At 39.9% G+C, this 21,211-nt stretch overlaps 1 protein-coding gene across 1 annotated transcript in view; it reads left to right on the top strand.

Moving 5' to 3' along the window:
- Positions 1–21,211, top strand: part of SLC9A9 (solute carrier family 9 member A9) — a 494,822-nt gene that overhangs the window by 176,778 nt on the left and 296,833 nt on the right. The window contains exon 5 of the mRNA XM_041734563.1: positions 16,865–17,003. Within this exon, the coding sequence (XP_041590497.1) occupies positions 16,865–17,003 (139 nt within the window). The remainder of the gene's footprint in view (positions 1–16,864; positions 17,004–21,211) is intronic.

Here is a 21,211-nt window from a genome sequence, read left to right as displayed (position 1 = left end):
ACGGTTATGATTAGAATTAATTGAAGCCAGTTTTTCTGCTTCTTTCAGCACCACACCTTTCTTTGAGCTCTGAGGAACCTCTAAATTTGAGACTATAGAAACCAATCTGCTCCCATCTCAGTCAGTAAGTGTGTAATAGTTTAAGAATCAGCTGCAGTTTACCTTTAACTCAGTTCTCAGATAAGTAATGTCTTTCACGGGCTCATGCTAAATAGGGTTCTGGCACTTTCTTTTTGCTGAGCTTTAAGGAGAGTGGAGAGGAAGGCTATTGAAGAAAGGTTTTGCCATGACATGTATTCAAGACTTTATACGTTGTTGGGAGAGTGTCTGTACACTGAGTTTTGAATGAATGAATGAGTTTTCCATATTCCCTAAGCATGATGTCATGTCATTTTAACAATCTCATAGATCATATCCTTGATGGAAGCAGCCAGGTAATTCGACAGGAAGTATCTAATAATGAGGGAACAAAAAAGTGATGTCAATATTGGATAATTCTCTCTCACAAGGTTCAAATCCCTTAAGTAAAACTTATCCCATATATTTTTGGTTGTGCGCCTTAAAACTTTAGAGTGTATATTTTTCCACCAAAATGATATTTCTTCCAAACTTCACTGAACTATGTTGTGTCCTGGATTATTTTCCTCCCATCACCCAGAAGAAGCAAAGAAGCCCATGGAGAAAGTTTTTGCCCTGGGCTATAGTAAACATATTGCAAAAGGCTCTTTCTCATCCTATTCCAGAAAATGACTAAGAACCAAAAAACCTTCCCTCTTTAAGTTCAGCCGCAGGGATTGTTTTATCGTACTAAAGGACAAGGTAGCATATTAGAATATATTGTGCAGTAAGCAGTATATCCCATCTCCCTCTTTGCTGCTGCCAAGTTTGTCTCCCATTTAAGCCAACCAAGAAATTGTTACACACAAATAAGCCAGAATTTGAGATTAGAATACCACTTGATGGAATCTTTCCAGAGAAGTCTTCATTGCTCTTTGATTGCCCACATTTATTCCACATTGTCACTTGCCCTGGCAATCAGTGTTAGTTTTTCAGTCAATAAATATGAGTTTCATAAGACCTGACCTTCTCTCTCTCTCTCTCTCTCTCTCTCTCTCTCTCTCTGTGTGTGTGTCTCATTTCTACACTACCCACACTGCCCTAATCAATTTATTCATGGTATTGCATCACATCTTAGTTGAGAGAGCTAAGAGGAATGCAATTCTAAATGACTTTATTTTCCCTAAACTAGGCAAGAATGAGGGATGTGCTGATTTAAATTCCGATGCAGGAAGGGAAACATTGAAAGGAATGCAGCAATGAAGGGAGATAATCAGTCTCTTCATAAGAAGTCAGTACATCTGCCTGGATATAGTAGCCGTAGGCAGATGTTTGGTAAGAGTTGTTGGTAGAGAAGAGATCACCATCTGGCATAACATGTATCTTAATATAATTAATTTCTCATTTAATAAATATTTCCAATTTTGCTGAACCACCTCTGAAGCCAAGGGAATATGGTTCTGCTGGGGGAGGAGGGAAGCATCAGGTCCACCAGCTGTACTTAAGGCCTTTGTTGGTGTGCTTAGGTCAGGAGGAACCACTGCCCCAAACTCTTGCATATTTCGAAGCACAAATCAGCTCAAAGAGAACTTACCAAGACTCCCTTTTCTTGGTGACAGCCAGTCTAGATGTCCCCAAGTTCACTTTGGTGGTATAGGTTTCCATCATTTTGCTCCCAGAGGAGTCACCTTTTGGCAATACATTCCACTCTGGTAGAAAAATAATGTTTTAATTATTTGTAAAATTTGGTAGCAGCCAAGAACAGATGTGCAACTTCCTGCCAGATAACAAGCAAAACACTCTACCCTTCAAACATAAACATTTTGTTAAGCCTAGAGGAAAGTCTGGAGGAAAGCAACCCTGTTCTACTTCAGTTTCAGTTGCTCTTGGGGTCACCTTTTATTTTTATTTTTATTTTTTTGCTGGTTTACTATTAAATAAATACACAAAGAACTAATGAAATATGTAGATGCGAGTTAAACCAGACAGTTTAAAGAACTCACCAGTAGGCCTACCTAAGGAAAGCACTTACCCATCGGGACCACCACATATAACTAACCTTTTGCTGATGTACAAACTTGCCAACATACAGTTTACTGGGTGGCAGCAAGAGTGAGGGCAACATAAGGAGGTTTGGAACTGGATGGTAATGCCAGTCCTACCACCTACTCACTGCATGACTTTGGCCACGTAGCTTTACCTTCCTCAATTTCCTCAATTTCTCTTTGAAATTCATAGATAATATTATCTCTCCTTTGGGATTATTGTGAAGATTACAACTAAGGTATACAAAATGCCTATCACAGTTCTGTCTGTCTTGCAAGAGACCTTCGATAAACAGCAGCTATTAACGTTGCAATATAGAAAGTACAAAGCCCAAGAGAATTTTAACACTGAGCATATTGCAGAAACAGACCATACAGGCCTTCCAAATTCAGTATTTAAGACTCTAAAATTAAGCTGGCATTGCACAGACTGATCGCTCAATTTACCAACAAACTGCCTTTTTATATTCTTACTAGTTTATTCTATCATGATTTGAAAACCGAAAATTATTTTTTCTCTTTCTCATCATTTTGGTAACTTACTGCTTAAGTTCTTTTTTAAAAATCCAGAATTTTAAATGCTGAACATTTTCAATGTAAATAATTGAGCAGAACCAATGCCCTCCTTCCTCTCACTGCCACCTACACAGACTGTTTGGTCTCAGAGCCAAGGTTTGTCAGGAAATTCCAAGGCAATAAATGGCAGAGACAATTGTCTGGTTTCCCTAGACCTTCCGTTTCATCATAGTCCCCAAATTCTGACATCAGGTTTGCGGGGATTATCATACTTTTCCTATGATGATGTTACCATGTTATCTAGGCCTTTACCAGCACATTTCATAAGCATTTATGGTATCATAATCTCCAATTATGCACCGACATCCTCCTGATGAAGTTTCATTAGCATTAAGTGCTAAAGCAGGCTTTTCACACACAAAAACAGGGATTTCACTATTCCTCAGCGTGATTTTTTTGGAGCTTTTCTCTCTCTCTCTCTCTCTCTCTCTCTCTCTCTCTCTCTCTCTCTCTCTCTCTCCCACACACACACACACACACACACACACACACACACACACACAGTTAATGAATATGAAAGCAGCTACAGTCCTCTATTACTTTTATTTAAATGGCATTCTCCTCTCCTATCACTGGCTCACCTCTGTTCCATTTGGCTGCTTTCTAACAATGGCCCTGAGGCATTTTTAAAAAACTGGAATTTACCAAGAAGGTGGTAATATGTTTGAATAAGAATCTAATGAATATACTTAATCCAGAGGAGACAGTGAGGTAAAATTGTTGAATTCTCTCCTTTTTCTCAAAGACTTTGTAATTTCTATGTAACCTTAGTCCCAAGAAGTGCAGTTCAACACCAGCTGGTAGCATACCCATTAAGTGGATAGAAGAGGAATTCTCTTCTCCTTCTGACCCACCTTGGCTACATGCTTCTTCTCTTAAAAGCTATAGGAAAGGGACGCCGGGATGGCTCAGCGGTTGAGCATCTGCCTTCAGCTCAGGACATGCTCCTGTAGTCCTGGGATCAAGTCCCACATCAGGCTCCCTGCATGGAGCCTGCTTCTCCTTCTGCCTGTGTTTCTGTCTCTCTCCCTCTCTCTGTCTCTCATGAATAAATAAAATCTTAAAATATATATATATATATACATATATATATATAGGAAAAATTGACTAGTTTTAACCCATTTCTGAACAGTCATCTGTATCCCTAATGCTTCTTATTACCATGGTGTTACTAGTTATTTCATAATTTAGCCCTCAAGGGACATTCTTCCCCCAAATTTCTGAGGGAGCAACAGCTCATTTCTCCCATTTGTCTGGTAACACATAAACAAAGACAACCGTTGAAGATCTTGTCATGGGCACATTGAACCAAGCCTATTTGTCTCACATGTTCTGGTTGACCTACAGAAAGCCAAGTCCTGGTAGTAGTGGTGACAGTGAGTACTGGCATGTGACTTTAGATGCATTGAATACATAAAGTTGACATAAGCTCACTCATGGATAGAAAGAAGGATTGATCCAGGCCACATGTAACTTAGGCTTCATGGTGTTACCTGCTATGGTTCCTAACTCTGTTATTCACTACCGTGCAAATATAACACTCAAAACCTCAACTTTCCATCCACATGTACTGAGATGTCAAGAATTGTCACTCTTTCTGACCTGTCATTACTCATTTGTGTTCTTCTGTACATTATCTGCTAGTCCAGAGCAGCCATATACAGCCCCTGCCCCAGCAGGATGTGTGTTCAAAAAGCTCATGACTTAGATATAAGGTTTCCTCCATTACCAAGGTGCTCCTGTGCCTTGAGATGGTTATCTGATTCTCCCTCTTGTCTTACCTTCTGGAGATCACTGTTTGACTCAGATTTTAACTACCCCTCCTTGTTCCGCCATCAGAATATGTGTACCCATGTTTCAGTGGTTTTTAACCTTTCTGAGGTCATGAACTAAATGGAGAACTTGACGAAAGTTAAGGAATTCCTTTCCAGAAAAGTGCATGTGTGGATTTATGTTGGGTTCACATTCATCTCTGGACTCATGAATCATTGATTTCCTGGCCACCTTGTTGGTTGTTTACTTACTTACTATGGCTTGCTTACCTGGTTCTAGTGTGAAGCTTTCCCCTGACCTCCCTTTGCCCCAATCTCTGAGGGTATCATCTGGCTTGCATGTTTCCCAAGCCTCTGAGCTATTCTCTGCCTAGATGTGCAAAAACCATTCTCCTGATACTTCAAGACTACTTCAGGACCCAGGGCTCTAGCTACTGGCACAGTAGCTTATACTCCTCCCCAGCTCAGCAAAGGCCTTGGTAAATGAAGTGTTCACCCTATGCTTGGCTTCTGACTCCATATCTTGTAACTATCTTTACTGCATGGGGTAGGAGAGGCCTATTAATTGCTTGAGTTAGGAATCTCTTAATTCTTACAAGTTGTATTAATTTGAAATTCAAATATACCTCAAAGTCCACATTCTTATCCCAGATAAAGTCGTGTCCTGAAGATCTACTCTCAGAAATGACTCTTCTGTGAAACTTAAGCATTCTGTAATATCCACTTGATAACAACTGCTAGATGCATGTAATGTAATATAAAAACATTATGTAGAAGCAAAACTCTATTTGGTAGAACTTGTTGGTCTGTAGGTTTCATGCTTCAAACACAAAACTAAATTCTGTGGCAGTGAGGCAACTAACTTGGTAAAATACATTAGTTTAAGAAGATAACTATGGGCTTTGCCCCCAGAGATACCCTAAAACTCAAGCAAAATTGTATTTAGCTCTAGAGAGATGGGTGCAGATTCTTAATTAAATTGATTTGTGATTTGGGGCCCAGAGACTCACTTAATTATTAATAAATGGAAGAACAGGGAAGGGTCTGGGGGAGTGAGCCAACCTGTGCAAGTAATTTCCAGGAGTTGCCTGTCATTAGGTAAAACTCAGTCTGTCTCAGGAAATGGTTTATAATGGGAGTGGGATCTGTGTAATGTGGGAATAAAAGACACTCAGATTAGGAAGGCAGCCCATTGTCTATGAAAAGTCCTTTGACCCAGCCAGAGGAAACTAGCATTTCATTCAGCCACGTCTCTGTCCTCCTCATGCAGCCTGCCTGAAACACTGCAGGCCCCAAGGCAAGCAAGTGCCTGTTTTCAGATTCTTCTTTATCTCTATGTAGCATGCGGTGAGCTGTGTATTGGTGATCGCCATAAAAGCAAACTCCATTGGTTTCATGATTTTTCCTTGATTGTTGCTAATCCGCAATCCAACACAACTTCATTAGACACCCTCTGTTCACGAACATTTTTTGCCTTAGGTATAGCAACAGGATTTCTGTGGTATGTCTACCTTTGTGTCCCCTTCCCTGGCTAGGCTGCTAGAAGTTCAGCTTCATTGGATTTGCAAGACAACCATGGATCTTTTGTGCTTAGCTATTGTTAACAATTTACATGCATCTCCTTGTTTGATACTATGCTAGTAGCCTTCTGCTCTACAGGCCTCATTAAGAAAAAGATGAATTCAGTATTTGATCTAACTCTAAATGTATTGCTCATTTCACCCCCAAAAGATTCTTATAATGTTCTGACACACTAATTGGAATTCCTAAATGCCTCTATCTTCCTAGAAATAGAGCTTAGTTTTTATCGATTTCTTTTGAGCAAATGGTGAAAGATAAAGCAATCATTCCAATAATAATACTAATACATATAACAATAACAAAAATAATAGCAGCTAGCATTTATGGAGTGCTTTCTACGTTCCAGGTAGAAGCATTGTACACATATTGATACAGTTAATCCCCAATCTATGAAGGGGGCATGATTGTTGTCATCACCATTTTTCAGGTGAAGACTCTGAGATACAGATAAGTAATTACTATAAAGAGACAGAACTCCGCATGTGGGAGCACAGAGTGATCAACCACATAGGATGATGGAGCTGAACTGGTATTAATGTGAATGCCAAGATATTAAAGCCATTTAGTATGGAAGAGTGGCCTCCATGAAAAAATCTTGGCCCAGAAGTAGTACCAGGTTGTCAGTAAAACTCTTCATATTGAAATGGATATACGAACGAATACAATTTTTTTTCTGACAAATTATACCTAAAGGTCCCAAAATCTTAAACTCTGAAGAGTGATCTTTTCTTTGTTCCTATAAAGATGAAATGTTTGCTGAGTTATTTAGCTGTGGACACACTTGGTGATAGATCCTGATGTTCCCACTTTCTAGCCTGCATTGTACATAGACTTGCAATTGATGAGATCTGAGCTGAATATCTGCTGCTCCATTGACTAGTGAGTTACCTTGGACAAATGATTTACCTTCTATGAGTTTGCGTATATCCAAAATGCAAATACTTTCTTCATTAGATTGTTAGAAAGATTGAATGAGATGATACACATGAAGTTACTCAATCTAAGCCATAGTTCCCTCATCTATAAAATGGAAATCACAATACCACCTACTTTAGGGGATCCTGTGATGATAAATCAGATGAGTTTGTAAAAATGCTTACCATAGTTCTTGACACATAGTGAATGCTCCATAGTAAGAATACAGGAAATAGTAAGTATTTTGAGGGCTGAATAAATGTTGGAGCACCTGACCCCCTTCTTCATTTCAACATGGGGGATTAATATTTGATGCTGCTTGCACCTGTTAATGATTATATTTTAATTTTAACTAGATTTCCATCTTTAGTGGCTATTAACCTACTTTTCTATATCTGTTTTTAATATCTATTATGACTAAAAGTTTCACAGATCACAGTACTCTTTGGAGCTAAGATTTCATTAGTGATGATTAAAGGAACTGAAAAGTAAGAGAAAGGGTTGAAATTCCCATTAGGTCATAAGAATTAGTCTCTCTCTCTCTCTTTTAAAAAGGCTCATAGTAGTGGGATTCAAATTTCTGTTTCTGTCTCAGGAAAGAAAGAAAGAAAACAAAATAAAAGAAGAGTATTTGCAAGTTACTTTTATCTTTAAGACTATCTCAAATTCACTTCCCTCTCAATATGAGGTGTTAGAGAAAATTTTCTCAAAGCCCACAGACTAATTCAATTCTGACAAGACTTTCAGACTAAATTGCAAAGTAATTTAAGATGTCCTTTCAAAGAAAATGCACACATAATTCATAACAAACCTCCTTTAACTCTTCTTCCCTTTTAACCAATTTTAAACTCAGGGATCTCTTTGTCACCTTAAAGTTGGAACTTAATGGAGCAGAGCCACTTAGGAATCTGTCAAAGGCTTTATTCCATGCTGAAATTTGTAACTGTTCTTGATGTCATTATCAACCCAGCTCCAGCCTAAATCATTTGTGCCTTCATTGTGTCCCCATTGCAGTAAAGTACTGCTCCTTACTCACTGAGTGTTCAGCCATTTCTAATGGCAGGATTTGGGTTAGCACAGAAAGCAAAGCACCCTACATCCCTCTCCTGATACTCCTGAAGGAAGTTGGAAAAATACGTAGTGAATCAGTAACTCTTGGGGTGAGAATTTCCTAGAGGCCACATTATCCAACATATAGTGCATGGAATTTCTCCATAGCACCCTGGAAAGTAATTCTTTCATCTATGCTTAAGTATCTCCAAGGACAGAGAACTCACTACATTTTCCTAGTACCCATTTCCTTTTGCATCGGATCTAAAAATTAGTAAATTTTGAAATAATATATGAAGTTGAAATCTTTCTCCCTATGGTGTTTTTACTTTTACTTTTGTTTTCCATAGCTTGCCTCTGGAACCCAAAAAACAAGGCCAGTCCTCGACTACATTACAAATGCTTACTGAAGCTATTTCTACTAAATTCATCTGCCCTTTAAACTCTCCTCCTTCCTTCCATCTTCCTCTCACCACCCTACTCCTTCTCCTGTGGTTTGCTGTGGTTTGTCTGGTCTCATTTAGATGATGGCATCTAGACTGATGAAGAGAGATCTGGTCTGCCTCAGCCATTGGGGAATACATACAATGGGACCATGCTGTCTCCTGTCCAACTTCTTCTACTTTATTGACACAGACTTCATCTAAAATATTTCATACTACAGCTCTCCCCAATTGTAAGCCCTCCAGTGGCTGCCTGTTTATCCCTAGAAGAATATCTTAAGACCTAAAAATGGCCTGAAAGCTTCCATAAGACCTGGCCCAAGCCCTATCTCCAGCCCTATCTCCCACCACTCTCCCCCCATTCATTTCCCTCCAGCCACATTGCCGCCTTGCAGCAACGCAGACCCACCAGGCAAGTGCTAGCTAGAAAGCAGAGGGTCTAGAAAGCTCACTCCAGTTCTTTTGATTCAGGACTCCACTTAATAATCTTTCTCAGAGAAGACTTTCTTGACCATACTAACTAAAGCATTTCCCCTATCACTTTGTATCCCATCCCCTCATACTGCTTTGTTTCTTTTCAATCTCTGTCATTAAATCATATATTTATCTGCTTAGCTTTTTTTTTTATGTTATTTTCTCTACTGGAATGTAAGAAACGTGAAATTAGAAGCTTTGTTGTGTTGCTGCTTGATCTTTAGTGCTTAGAAAAATATCTGATCATAGTAGATGAGTAGTAGGTATTTGTTGATGGTGTGAATCAGTACATGTAGCATGAGGCTGTGTTATTCTGGGGGCAGCTATGACACACCAATTCATACTTCCCACAGAATTCCCCTTGGCTTTTTCTCTTGTGTCAGATGTCAAAATGGCAAAATGAAATTTGTCAAGGATTTGGAAAATCACACCTTGGTATGAATTTGGAATCTCAGGGAGCAAAGTCATTAACTAAATGGTCCTCCAGAAGCAGAAAGAGTTATTAATGTGCCCTCTGCAAACATGGCTCTCCACCCTGCAGGGTTGTTGGCCCTTGGGAAGGTGAAGCCCAACGGTTCTAACTGAAGCTCAGAGGAACTTCTGGCCAGAACCTCTTATTATTAAGAGGCAGCTCTTCTAACCTCCCAGGGTGCCTGGAATGCCCCCAATTCCTGAAGTCATTATGTTTTACAGCAGGTTCTCTCAACAGAGCTTCATTGGCTTTTGGCAGAACATAAGCCAGAATAATGGGCAGGCAGATGCCAGAATGAATTCCAATGTGTACACACAATTCTTGGCCCCATAAAAATCAATTCCTTATTCATAATTAAGCAACTTCTTGAGAAAGGGCAGGTTGGTATAGTTATTAAAAGATAAATAATAGATAAGGATCCACTTTTCTCTGTTTTTTTTGCTTTGTTTTTTTTTTAGGACAAAACATTTTTTAAACACAAAATAGCACTGTAATTAGTTTTCTTCTACTTTGTTTCTTACCTATGACACTCAGGGCCAACTAAACAGAGGAGCTTTTACCAATTTTCATTTCCCCTCTATGTTGTATTTCTTCTTAAAAATGAGGAAACAACTCTAGATAGGGAGAAGAAAACTAGAAGCAACCTGACATAAAGGTCATAAGCTGTGTCATCCTGTGGGCCTTTTCCTGTTTGCCAAGTTGGGTTTTGGGAGCAAAGCTGAAAACAAAAGCTGATAAATGACTCCATACTAAAAAGAGCAGCAGCTTTCTCCAGCAGTTAACGCCTCACCTCCCAACTAGCTTAATTGGCAACAGAATCAGCCTCATTTCCCTCAACCTCCCCACCATCTCTTTTGACTCAAATTGGTATATGAAAGGGGTGGGGAGGAGTGGGGTCATCCTTGGAAAGACTACAGTGTTTGAGGTGTCAAGCTGTTCCCTTTGTCCAAGGGGGTGCTTCTTCTATCTTAAGTCAAGTGGAAGGGACTGTACTGGAAGGAATCACCCAGTAGGCTGAGGCTGCCTGCAAAAGAGGCCTTGCCAGTTCATTCCCCAGTGGAGAAAAGAGGCTAAAGCCCTCTCAAAAAAAAGTAAAGGAAGGGAATTCTTAGATGTGGTTTCTTGGAGTGGGAGTGCACAAGAACATGGGGACTGGCCTAGAGATTTCTAAAAGGAATCAGTTGGAGTGGTCTGTGTCAGCAGGACCTGAAGGCTCTGTGTATTTAGGGAGTGGCCAAAATGAACTGGCACAGTGGTCCATGGCCCAATAAAAGGGCTGGAATTCAAAAGAAGGGTGAGAGCCACCATGCTGCCCAGACGGCCCCTGATCCAAGCCATAGGAAAGGACTGGGAATGTACATAGCTGGCAGGGCAGATGGAAGATTGAGTGGTCCCTGTGAGGCAGTTCTCAGCAAAATGGAGGTGCTACTGTGTCAGCAGAGGCCTCTAAGAGAGGGACTGAGCAGGAACAAGCTGGACACCCCCACCCCCGTGTCTCCTATGCCAGGGGACATAGGTGCCCAGAAGAGACTTGGAGGAACACCGCTCCTGCCTCTCCTCCCTTCCAAGTCATCCTGCCTGCTGCTCTAGAATATTCTGTAGGGAGAAGAAGAATCAATCCTGCTTTGAAGATTTAAGTTTTAAGCTAGACTCTACCAAGTCTTAACAACCGAAAGGAATTGAATAATGGAATTTGGCTAAGACATCATTAGTGGAACTACATACCTCCATAAAGAAGGATTCGACATAGTACAGCTGGAAGCAGTAATTGGAAAAAAATGAAATAAACCACTTTATATATATATCCCAACTAATCAGAAATTCTTTAATAAACTGGTGCCAGCAGTTAGAATTTTTTTTGTTAGGGATTAAGGATTTGGCAAAGAAAATAGTAGGTCCTTTTGTACATCTTTGGCTACAGTAGTCATTTTCTCATTTTTTTCTTTAATGATTACATTAATAAATCATCTGAAATGATTACAATGTGTTTGCTTAATACTTTCCTTTTGAAAGTTTTAGAGGGACCTTGATTTCATGCTCACAAAAGAATTGAGACTAGACTGGGGACTAGGAGAAGCAGGTTGTCCCAGTCAGGCACCCGGGATGGAGAGTAGACTGTGGGAGCTGAGAGGGCCAATCAGAGGACAGCATCATAATGAAAAAACAGCTGCCCAAAGCTGGATGTTGTTGAGTAATTTAAGTGAATAAGTTTGAGGCAAAATATTTTAGCAGTAGCAGTGAAAAATAACAAAGTGGGATGGTGTTAGAAATCGAATGACCTTCATAAAGATTGTAAGAACCAGGAGAGAGAAGACTTGGTAGGACCCAGAATGGGAAGGAAGCCAGAGTGATGAGTCATGGAGGGGATGGCATTGGTGGCAGTGATAGTGGTACCATTTATAGAACACTTAACCTGCATTTTATCATTTTCATTTCCAGCATAATTGCATTATCTTCTTCTCTTCTTCCTCTTTTTCTTATTTCTCTTTTCTTCTTCTTCTTCTTCTTCTTCTTCTTCTTCTTCTTCTTCTTCTTCTTCTTTTTTCTTCTTCTTCTTCTTCATCACCAGCATTTATTGAGCATAGGCATCATACACCATTCCACAAAAAGCAAAACAAAACAAAACAACAATTTGTAAGATCAAATGGTCCCTGACACTCAGCAATCCTAGACAGACCAGTCCAGTCAGGGTATAAGAGAGACAGGTAATGACACCTCAATTCTGTTTCAGTTGAGGTGCTGATTGGGCATCATCTAGTTTGAGATGCTTGTTTTAGAAATAAACCAAACTCTCAGTTCAAAAGAGAGAAAAAGAGAAAAGAAGGAGGAAGAGCAGGAGGAGGAATGGGTTATTTGAAGAAGGATGATTTACTTAAGAAATTCTTGTCTAATTCCTACTATGTTACAGGTGCCACTTCAAGTGTTTTATAAACATTAATTCATTGAATTCTTGTAGCAGCTTCTGTGATAGTTACTACTGTTATCATCCTCATTTAACAGGAAACCAAGTTGCATATAATTTAAGTAAACTTGCTCGAGGTCACACAGGCAGTAAGTAGCAGAATTGAAATTTGAACCCAGATCCCAGATTCAGATTATATGCTCTTTATACTACCTGAGATGCCAGGTAAGTTCCCTGAAGGAACATCATAAAGATGAAAAAAATTGGTTATTGAGAAACTGGAGTTGTGATCCTGTCTATGAATCTTAAACGATACAGTGAGCAACACAATCCTGATTCATGTTGCTTTCATCAAAGGAATTGAGGATATTTCATCCATTTCAAAAATTTTGAATAAAAGATGCTGCACACATTTATTTCTGAGAACAAATACAATATACTATCATCAAACTCATTTTTGCTGAATAATCTATTCCTGAATAGAATGAATCAATAACCTGGACTTATTTCCAATTTATGAGATGAATATTTAAACACCGCTATGTATTTCTGCTCATATCATTTTCAAGGATATTGGTTTCATCTAACTCAAATATTCTTTCCAGAAATATAGGGATTGTAGATCCATCTTTACCAGCTTGTGTTATAAACAGTACCTCTATGAGTAGTGTCCCAAAGAACAAGCACCACAAGTTAGCAGAAACTCTAATTCCTCTTCTCCTCCTCTCTCCCTTCCCATGTTTGCATCCACAAATGGTCCAAGCATCAACCTCAGTGCAGGGGAGGATATGTTTTCTTTTCAAGTCCAAAGGTCTGCAACTGCTGGAAAATGCTATTTCTTCCTTTCTTGGGTTGAAGTTGGCAAACTCTGCATATACTACCCAAACCTCTGTTTGTTTCCAGAAAGCACCCTCTGCAGCTGCTGCCCTACAATCCAGAGGCTTAGTGTTGCAACTGAAAACCAGAGCCCAAAGAGATTTCTCCTTCACCAGGATTTAGAGCCCAGAGGAATAGCTTCCTAAATCCTAGCAGTCAGGAAAGATGTGACCTCCCTGACCTCTTTACCTGCTTTCTTTAGTCACTCCTCATCAAAAGTCAGAGGGCTTTGCCTACAGAACATCCAGTAGGGGTGCCACTTAACTAAGCTCAAGTTAAAGAATCTCAAGTGTCACCTTCAGTTTAAGCTGATGAACCTAAAAGCACCCACAATATAAATATATAAAGTCATTGCTTACTAAAGAAAATCTTGTATATGATGATTCGTTTCAAGACTAGGATCTGCAAACCTCCTTCTTTCCTGCATTTCTTCTTTCTTTCCTTTCTACTTTCCAGTTATCCTGCCTTTATTCCATTATCCTTTTTGGCCTGCCATTTGCCAGGCACCAATGTGTGTCCTGGACATGCAAAGAGGAAAAAGACACAGGCCAGGCCCAGCAAAGCTTAAGTCTGAGAGCCAGACCTGAAAGCAGATTCCCCTGAGAAGCCCCGAGTCTGGTCATCTAGTGAGATGGGGGAGAGGATGATCTCACCTCATACAGTGCAATCTGCTCTATCTTTGCACAAGGGAAGGTGCTGCCTGTGTTCCGTCCAGGGATGAAATTAAAGGTTCTGGTACCTGAACTTCTACTGCATTTACAAACAGTGCAGCACTTACTCAACTCTCCTGATCTGGCTTCTTGTTTTTCCTGTTTTCCTCCCAACAAGATCACTTTTTGAAGGAAGAAACAAATCTACATTTTTGAACTCAATAGCTCTATGATCTTAATTTCTCTCTCCATTTCTTTGTTTTATAAAAGAAAAAAGAAAGAAAAGGAAGGATGAAAATACCTGCCCTGTTTACCTGGCAGAAATGTTACAGGATGAAATGAAGTTAGAATGCAGGCATAAAGGGGACAAAATGTTATGTAAATGTGAGGATTTTTTTATACGTTTAATGTGAAATTTAAAGCTGAGCGGTGTCATCTCCCCATCTCTACCTCCATAGGTGCCCACATACATGGTCCCTGTGTTCCAACCATAACCATATAATTCTGCCTGGAAGTGCCCTCAACCATCTGCCTTCTTGCCTTTGCTTACACTCTTTCTACTGCCTGAAGTACTCTCTTCCCATCACTGTCTGTTGACTTGCTTCCTTGCTCAAATGCCATCTCCTCTCATCTAAAATAGTGACTCTTGCCTCATTTGCACCATTAGATGTTATCTATCTAATCACACTTAGCACCATGACTAGAGCTCATTGTCATCTACATCTTGGGCCTTTGTGCCTGGATATACCTTGTATATGTTCAATTAAATGTTTTTTAACTCAAATTCTTCTCTTCTCTATGCTCGTTCCTGCCTGCCCACCCCCCAACACCTTGCACCTAATGTCCCACTAGGACCCTACTGGGTACCCACCCCATACATCCTGAGAGTTTTAGGGGCAGCAAATTCAACAGACACGTCTTCATAAGACAAGGGAAGTTAAGCTTTTCCCTTAAGTTAAATCAAACATCACAGGGAAGTATATGAAGTTTGTCCGTACCCTTACTGGGTGGGGATCAGAGCCCAGGAAATGAATGTCTCCCAAAATGCAGACTGAGAACCAATGTGGGTACCCAGGTGATTGTAGGTGACACACAGGTTAACTTTTTATCAAATGTAATAATTACATAATCTCATATGTATTAAGAAGAAATAAAATAGCACATCAAATCTATGGCTTCATAAATATTCTTTAATAAAAGCTCTTGCATTCAAATACAAATGAACTGATTTAAAGGAAAACGTTTCATAAATAATGGAAATTACATTACATAGTGATATGGCCAAATGATATGATGATGATGCTTCAAGGTCAGGAACATAAGACAGAAAATTTTTTCTGGAGTGCAGAGGTGGAGATGGGGATGAAGAGCTACCTTTCTATGGATCAGATCTATTGGTGGCCTCAGCAATTAACAGAATTATTCACAGAGCTGTGTTACTATGCAGCTTTTTGTTTGGAAAGCAGAATGCAAATAGAATGTTTTTTCATCACATAAAAGATTCCCTCTTTGGAATGAGGAAATATGCTACTGAATGTCAACTCACACATCAAGCTTTGCAGCATTGGGCACCAAGTGTCAAAATGGCCATGGGGTTATACACCCATTCTCAGGACTGTCCTGTCAGATACAAAGGATCTAAATATGGGTTTGCTCTTCCATTTTTGTCTGCAAAACACAACACTTTACAAAAAGAAAACACTTCAAAGGCAATCCTTTTCTCGCATACATTTCAAGGGCTCCATTTGAGATCCACATTCATCTTCCTTATCCAATTAATGATCAAAGTGGAAGTGTTTGGCCTACTTTAGGGGTTTAAAGACATCCAGGGAAAAACTAAGAACATTTAAAACTACCTTTTTAAAGCCACATATCTTCCTGTAAAAGAGCTGGAATCCATTCCCCCACCCCCTTAACTGGTCTCTAGATACTAAAAGTCAAATCAGGTAGTTAACATGCTCTAATCATCCAAATAATAAAAGATTCAGTTACATCTCTGTAAAATCCAATCTAATCTCAAGTCAGTGTGTCTAGTATACTTCTTGCTTTCTGTACTGCTACAAACTTCTTCCAGAATTTATTACAAAACTCTTGATTTTCCTGATTGGTTTTAAAGACCTCATATTTAAAATAAAAACTATTTAAAAAAAAAAAAAAAACAACTGAAAAGTTACTTCATTTATCTCCCCAAAGCTACTGGTTCTAGCACATCTGTTCCTTTTAATGCTACAATACGGAGTTCATATTTCCTAAAATAGGATGTACCTTGTCCTTCATATGAATATTCTGGGATTTGAGGGCCTGGTTAAAAAAAATAGCAAATGTGGTGTCCTCAAAAATATTTAAGTGAACAGACTGCCTATTGGTGGATTGCTTTTTCTCTATGGAAATAAATCTGTTGGCAGCCACCAGAATTGGGGTATAAAAGATAACCTCGGGCAGCTGCTGCCATTTGTTTCGGTGGGAAAATGAGGGTTTTGTCTTTCCCCAGGGGTTAATACTGTGATGCTCTAAGCATCGTCTGGGCTCTGTTTCTGAAGGGTTACACTGGAGAGGAGGAATGCTTTGTGGTTTATGACAAGATCACAGCAGAATATTTTGTGCACGCTGTGATTTGTATTGCCCATTTGTGCACAGGCCATAAAAGTGCACTTTTTATCAGGAGCATTTGTGAATATATAACAGCACTGAAGACATATGGCCACTAAATAATTCACAGTTATCTATCTCCTCAGCAGATTCCTTATACACCTACCATGTTTTAATGCCTAGTTTGCTCAGAAACAATATTCTTTATGACCCTTCCAATATAAAAATGTTTACTGACTGGCAACAATATATGGATACCATGGGATTGGGCTGTAAGGAAAGGGAAAGCTCTCTACTTTCTCTACCTCTCCCTGTCCTCATCTGTTTCTCCTGAACTCTTCCAACCAGCAGCTAACCTCATAGAAGGTACCCTCCTCAAACGTGGGTGCTAACTTCTGACATCTGGTATTTGGGCCGTAAGAGAGAAGTCACTAATTAACCTTCACCATCTTTTCTTTTCAGTTCTATATCCATTTACAGTCCCAAGGAGAATCCAAATGCATTTGATGCTGCAGCATTCTTCCAGTCCGTGGGGAATTTCCTGGGGATCTTCGCCGGCTCGTTTGCAATGGGGTCTGCATATGCTGTTGTCACCGCACTGATATCCTTTGTGCATGTGTGTGGAAAGCTGGGGACTATTAAGAGCTGTCAGTGTCCCTGGAATGTTTCTGAGGATGGACAACCTCCAGGCCAAGCAAGAAATGGCTAAACAGTCTGATTCAAATGTGATCCAATGCCACTGGAGCCATCTTAGTTCTGAGTCATCTTTGAGGCATAAGTTTGGTAGCAGCAGAGGGGCCCAGGATCCTTCTTGTCCAAAGCCTTTCTAGCACTACTGCTACTGTCTGACCCTAAGATAGCAGTAATCTTAAAAATTGCCATGTAGGGAAATAGATGGGCATGGGGCATCAGGATTGGATGTATTAGGGTAAAGAGGGAAACTGAAGATGATCTGAGGTCAAGAACAAGACAAGATTGGGAGTGATTTACTAGGTATTCTCTTCTTCCTTTTCAAACTTCTTTCAATCATTAGCTCATAGGACTGGCTGAGCCAAAGATGGTTTAAGCAAACATCCTTAGTGATTTTACTGAAGGGGACCTACAAGCAGGGCAGAAATGACATGTTTGCCATATCTGGGCAATTGTGTCATCCCATTCCCTCTTTTGTAGTAGTGGGGTGGAAGAATGGTAGAGTTCCTAGAGAATTTGAGCCAGGGAATGAGGCTGGTCTAGTGAGTTGTCTAATGAACAGTCAGATGGGGAGAAATAGGTCAGAGTTGAGGAAACAGGCCAGAAAGCCAATGTCAAGTGTGAGGGCTTAACAGAGGCCCTAAAAAGAGGCACAACAAAGGATCAAGGACAAAAGACCTTGGGGAAAAGAGAAGGTGCAAGATGTGTCAAGGCTCTACTAAAGAAAGCAAAATGTTGGATATTTTTTCATGGGGACTGACCCAGTGAACCCTACTCACTAAGCAGCTGCTAAAACACTAGGTTCCACTAAGGGTTTCTTTTTAAATATATATATATATATATATATATATATATATATATATATATATATATAATTATAATAATATATAAATAATATATAAATATAAATATATATTTATTATATATTTATATATATATTGATTGATTGATTCATGAGTGACACAGAGAGAAAGGGAGGCAGAGACACAGGCAGAGGGAGAAGCAGGCTCCACACAGGGAGCCCATGTAGGACTCGATCCCGGGACTCCAGGATCACGCCCTGGGCCGAAGGCAGGCACTAAACTGCTGAGCCATCCAGGCGTCCCTACTAAGCATTTCTAATATGAGTCAGAAGATAAATAAAATATGGCCTTCAATTAGTAACAACCTTGGAAAGACAAGCTCTACAATAAGAGTTGTGTAGAAGACTGGTGCCAAACCCATAGCCACCTTATTAGGACTCTAAACATTCAAATGTGGATGAGTCCATTGTTTCTGAAATAGTCCAATAGACTCTTGACTAGTCTTATTATTCTGAAAAATAATTTAAAAAGCAATATTTACATACAGAGAGAGATGTAGGCTTGGCCTGAAATATAGATAGGATATAGACAAAAGCTATGTGATAAGCGATTCAGGAGAAAACCAGCATTCATTGAAGTGTGGGGATAGGGCTGGCATGAGAGATGGACGATGTGCCTGAAAGGACCAGAGGGCTCGGAATGGTGAGCAGTGGAAGATGGGGAGACACAGGTGGGTTGGACTCACCTTGTGGAGTCTCTTGGAGTATTATTCAAAGGAGTCTGAGCTTCCTTCTGTAGTCTACAATTAGCTACTGAAGGTTTCTGCTCAGGAGAGTGACATACTGAAAGCCCAGTTTTTAAACAATAAATGAGGAACTAGTTCATAGGATGAGTCAGAAAAGGATTAGAATCAAGAGAAACTGTGATGATGAGCTGTGGAAGAAACATCAAAGAGACTAATGTTTAGAAGAATCTCTAGGACTTAATGATTAGAAGAGGGGAGACTCAAAGGCCCCTCCAAAATTTTGGGATAGAAACCCTAAAGAGTGTCAACTCCTTTGACAAAGAGATAATGTAACTCAGAAAAGCTAAGGCTGATCTCTAATAAAAATAACATTAATAATCTAATGATTAATATCAGTACTTACGATACCTAAGGCCTCTTACTATTTGTTTTATACGCTATACCTCACTGACCCTCACAATGACCATGTCACATAGATACTATTTTTATCGGACCCTGAAGCTTAGAAAGGATAAGGTATTACCCAGGGACATACAGCTGTAAATTAGAGCCAAAATTCAAACCTGGAGATTGAAACCAAGAAACAGACCATGCATTTGATCGCTGATCCCTATTGCCTCTTGATTATTAAGTGGAATTATGATGGATCCCACATGTTGTTTTGCATAAGTAATGGTAGTGATGATAGCAACATTTCATGAATGTCTAACATGTGTCAAGGCCTTTGTATATATCTCTTCATTTGAATCAACCCTGTAAGATAGACCATTATTATTCTCACGCTACACATGAGGAAACTGAGGCTCAAGGAGGTTTAGTTGCTACTCTGGGTCACATATCAGTAAGAGTGAACACAATTATTATTACTGTAATGTTTGTAGAGAACTTTACCATTTGCCAGCCATTGTCATTAGCATTTTGCTAATGGATTTTCTCATATAGCTTTTGTAAAAACACTGAGAGGGAGATACTGTTATTATCTCAATTTTACAGCTAAAGAAACTGACACGTAAAGGTTAAACAACTTGTCTAAAGCCATACAGCTGAGACATCTCAGGGCTGGGATTTAAACCTAGGGTGGATTTAAACTCCAGAGCCTGCACTGGGTGGAAAAGCTGAAATTGGAACTCTCTTATGCTCAATATGAAGGGACTGTATGGAAACATAAGTAAACAAGTTGGTAAGGAAAGGGGAAAAAATTCCTGGAGATTAGAAGTCTGCCATGAGATTGGAACAAATCTGGAGAAAATGCTGCAGAAATGGAAGAGACAGGGGTTCAGTCTCAGGAGGAAGAGCTGTCATGTAGCACCTGCTGGCCTTGCCTCTCACAAACTCAGGCTGCAAAGGAGATGGGTGCACAGTCATTCCCTCCACCACACTGAGCCTTGACACCTTGTCCATGATGAGGTGGTGCTCCTCCGGGTATAGGCCTGTGGGCTCTATGCAAGCTTGGGTCTTGACCCAGAACTAACCTACTTTCTGGAGAAGGTTGAAAGAGAAGAATGTCATATGTCCACTTGAGTGACCTCAGCCTTCTCCACAATGAAGTAGAAGAGGGAATTCAGAGGAACAAACCCCACTAAAAACAAAGCCTGCCCTCCCAGTAATAAGAAGGAATGCTGAAAAGGGGCAAAGGGCAACCTGTGATTTCTTCCAGATAAAGAATTGCTTCCAGATCCTTACTGACTCTATTTCCAGAAAAAATGGTTTATGAAACAAATTCATTTAAATCACAAAAAGAGAAAAACGTGCATATCCCTTGTTGCATGCCCAGCACTCTTGTGAGTGTTTAACATGTCATAGCTGGTTTATATAACTAGGAGGTAGGTTGTGTGATTTATCCCCATTTTCAGGCAGGGAAACCAAGGCACAAAGTGGTCGAGGGACACGCTGAAGCTGATACAGTGAGGTGGAATTTGTCTTCCAGAGGCTACACTCCCAATCATGAAGTCACTCTGCCTCTTCTTGACATTTTGTGCTTTCTAAAATTTTGCAAGACATTTTAAATATACCTCATCTAATTTTATTCTCCACACTTGGGTGAGTAGGTATTATGCTCATTGACAATTCACACAGGATAGAAATGAGGCTCAGAGAGGTTAATACATTGCTCAGAAATCACACAGCCAGTGACCAGCAGAGTCAAAACTCCAATCTTGGTCTTCCACCCCAGGGGTCATGCTTTTTTGCTCCCCCCCACCCACCCCCTGCTAACCATCTCTTAATGTGGAATCTCTTCAGATGTTTGTCTTGAAGCATAAAAATGCAACACGACATCTCATTTGTCAGGGCATTTTTTCCCCTAGCTGTGGGCACAGTTGCAATGTAACCCTTTTCTATGGATCACATATTCCTAATCATCTTGCCATAACCCATTCTCTGCATGATTTGGATCAGACCACTCTTCTCTTGCTTTATGTGCAATTTATAGGCTATTGACCAAGTGTCATCCCAGCCAAAATGAACCATTGCCTCCCAAAGGGCTTCTTGCCTGACCTAGAAATAATATACCTGGCCTCTATCCTACTTATACTAAGATGGCCCCAGTAGTTTCCCTATCACTGAACATAA

This window comes from Vulpes lagopus, chromosome 19, assembly GCF_018345385.1.
Source record: "Vulpes lagopus strain Blue_001 chromosome 19, ASM1834538v1, whole genome shotgun sequence".
In the NCBI taxonomy this organism is placed as follows: domain Eukaryota; kingdom Metazoa; phylum Chordata; class Mammalia; order Carnivora; family Canidae; genus Vulpes; species Vulpes lagopus.
Note: the sequence above shows the minus strand (reverse complement) of the source record. Positions and strands in the feature narration are given on the sequence as shown.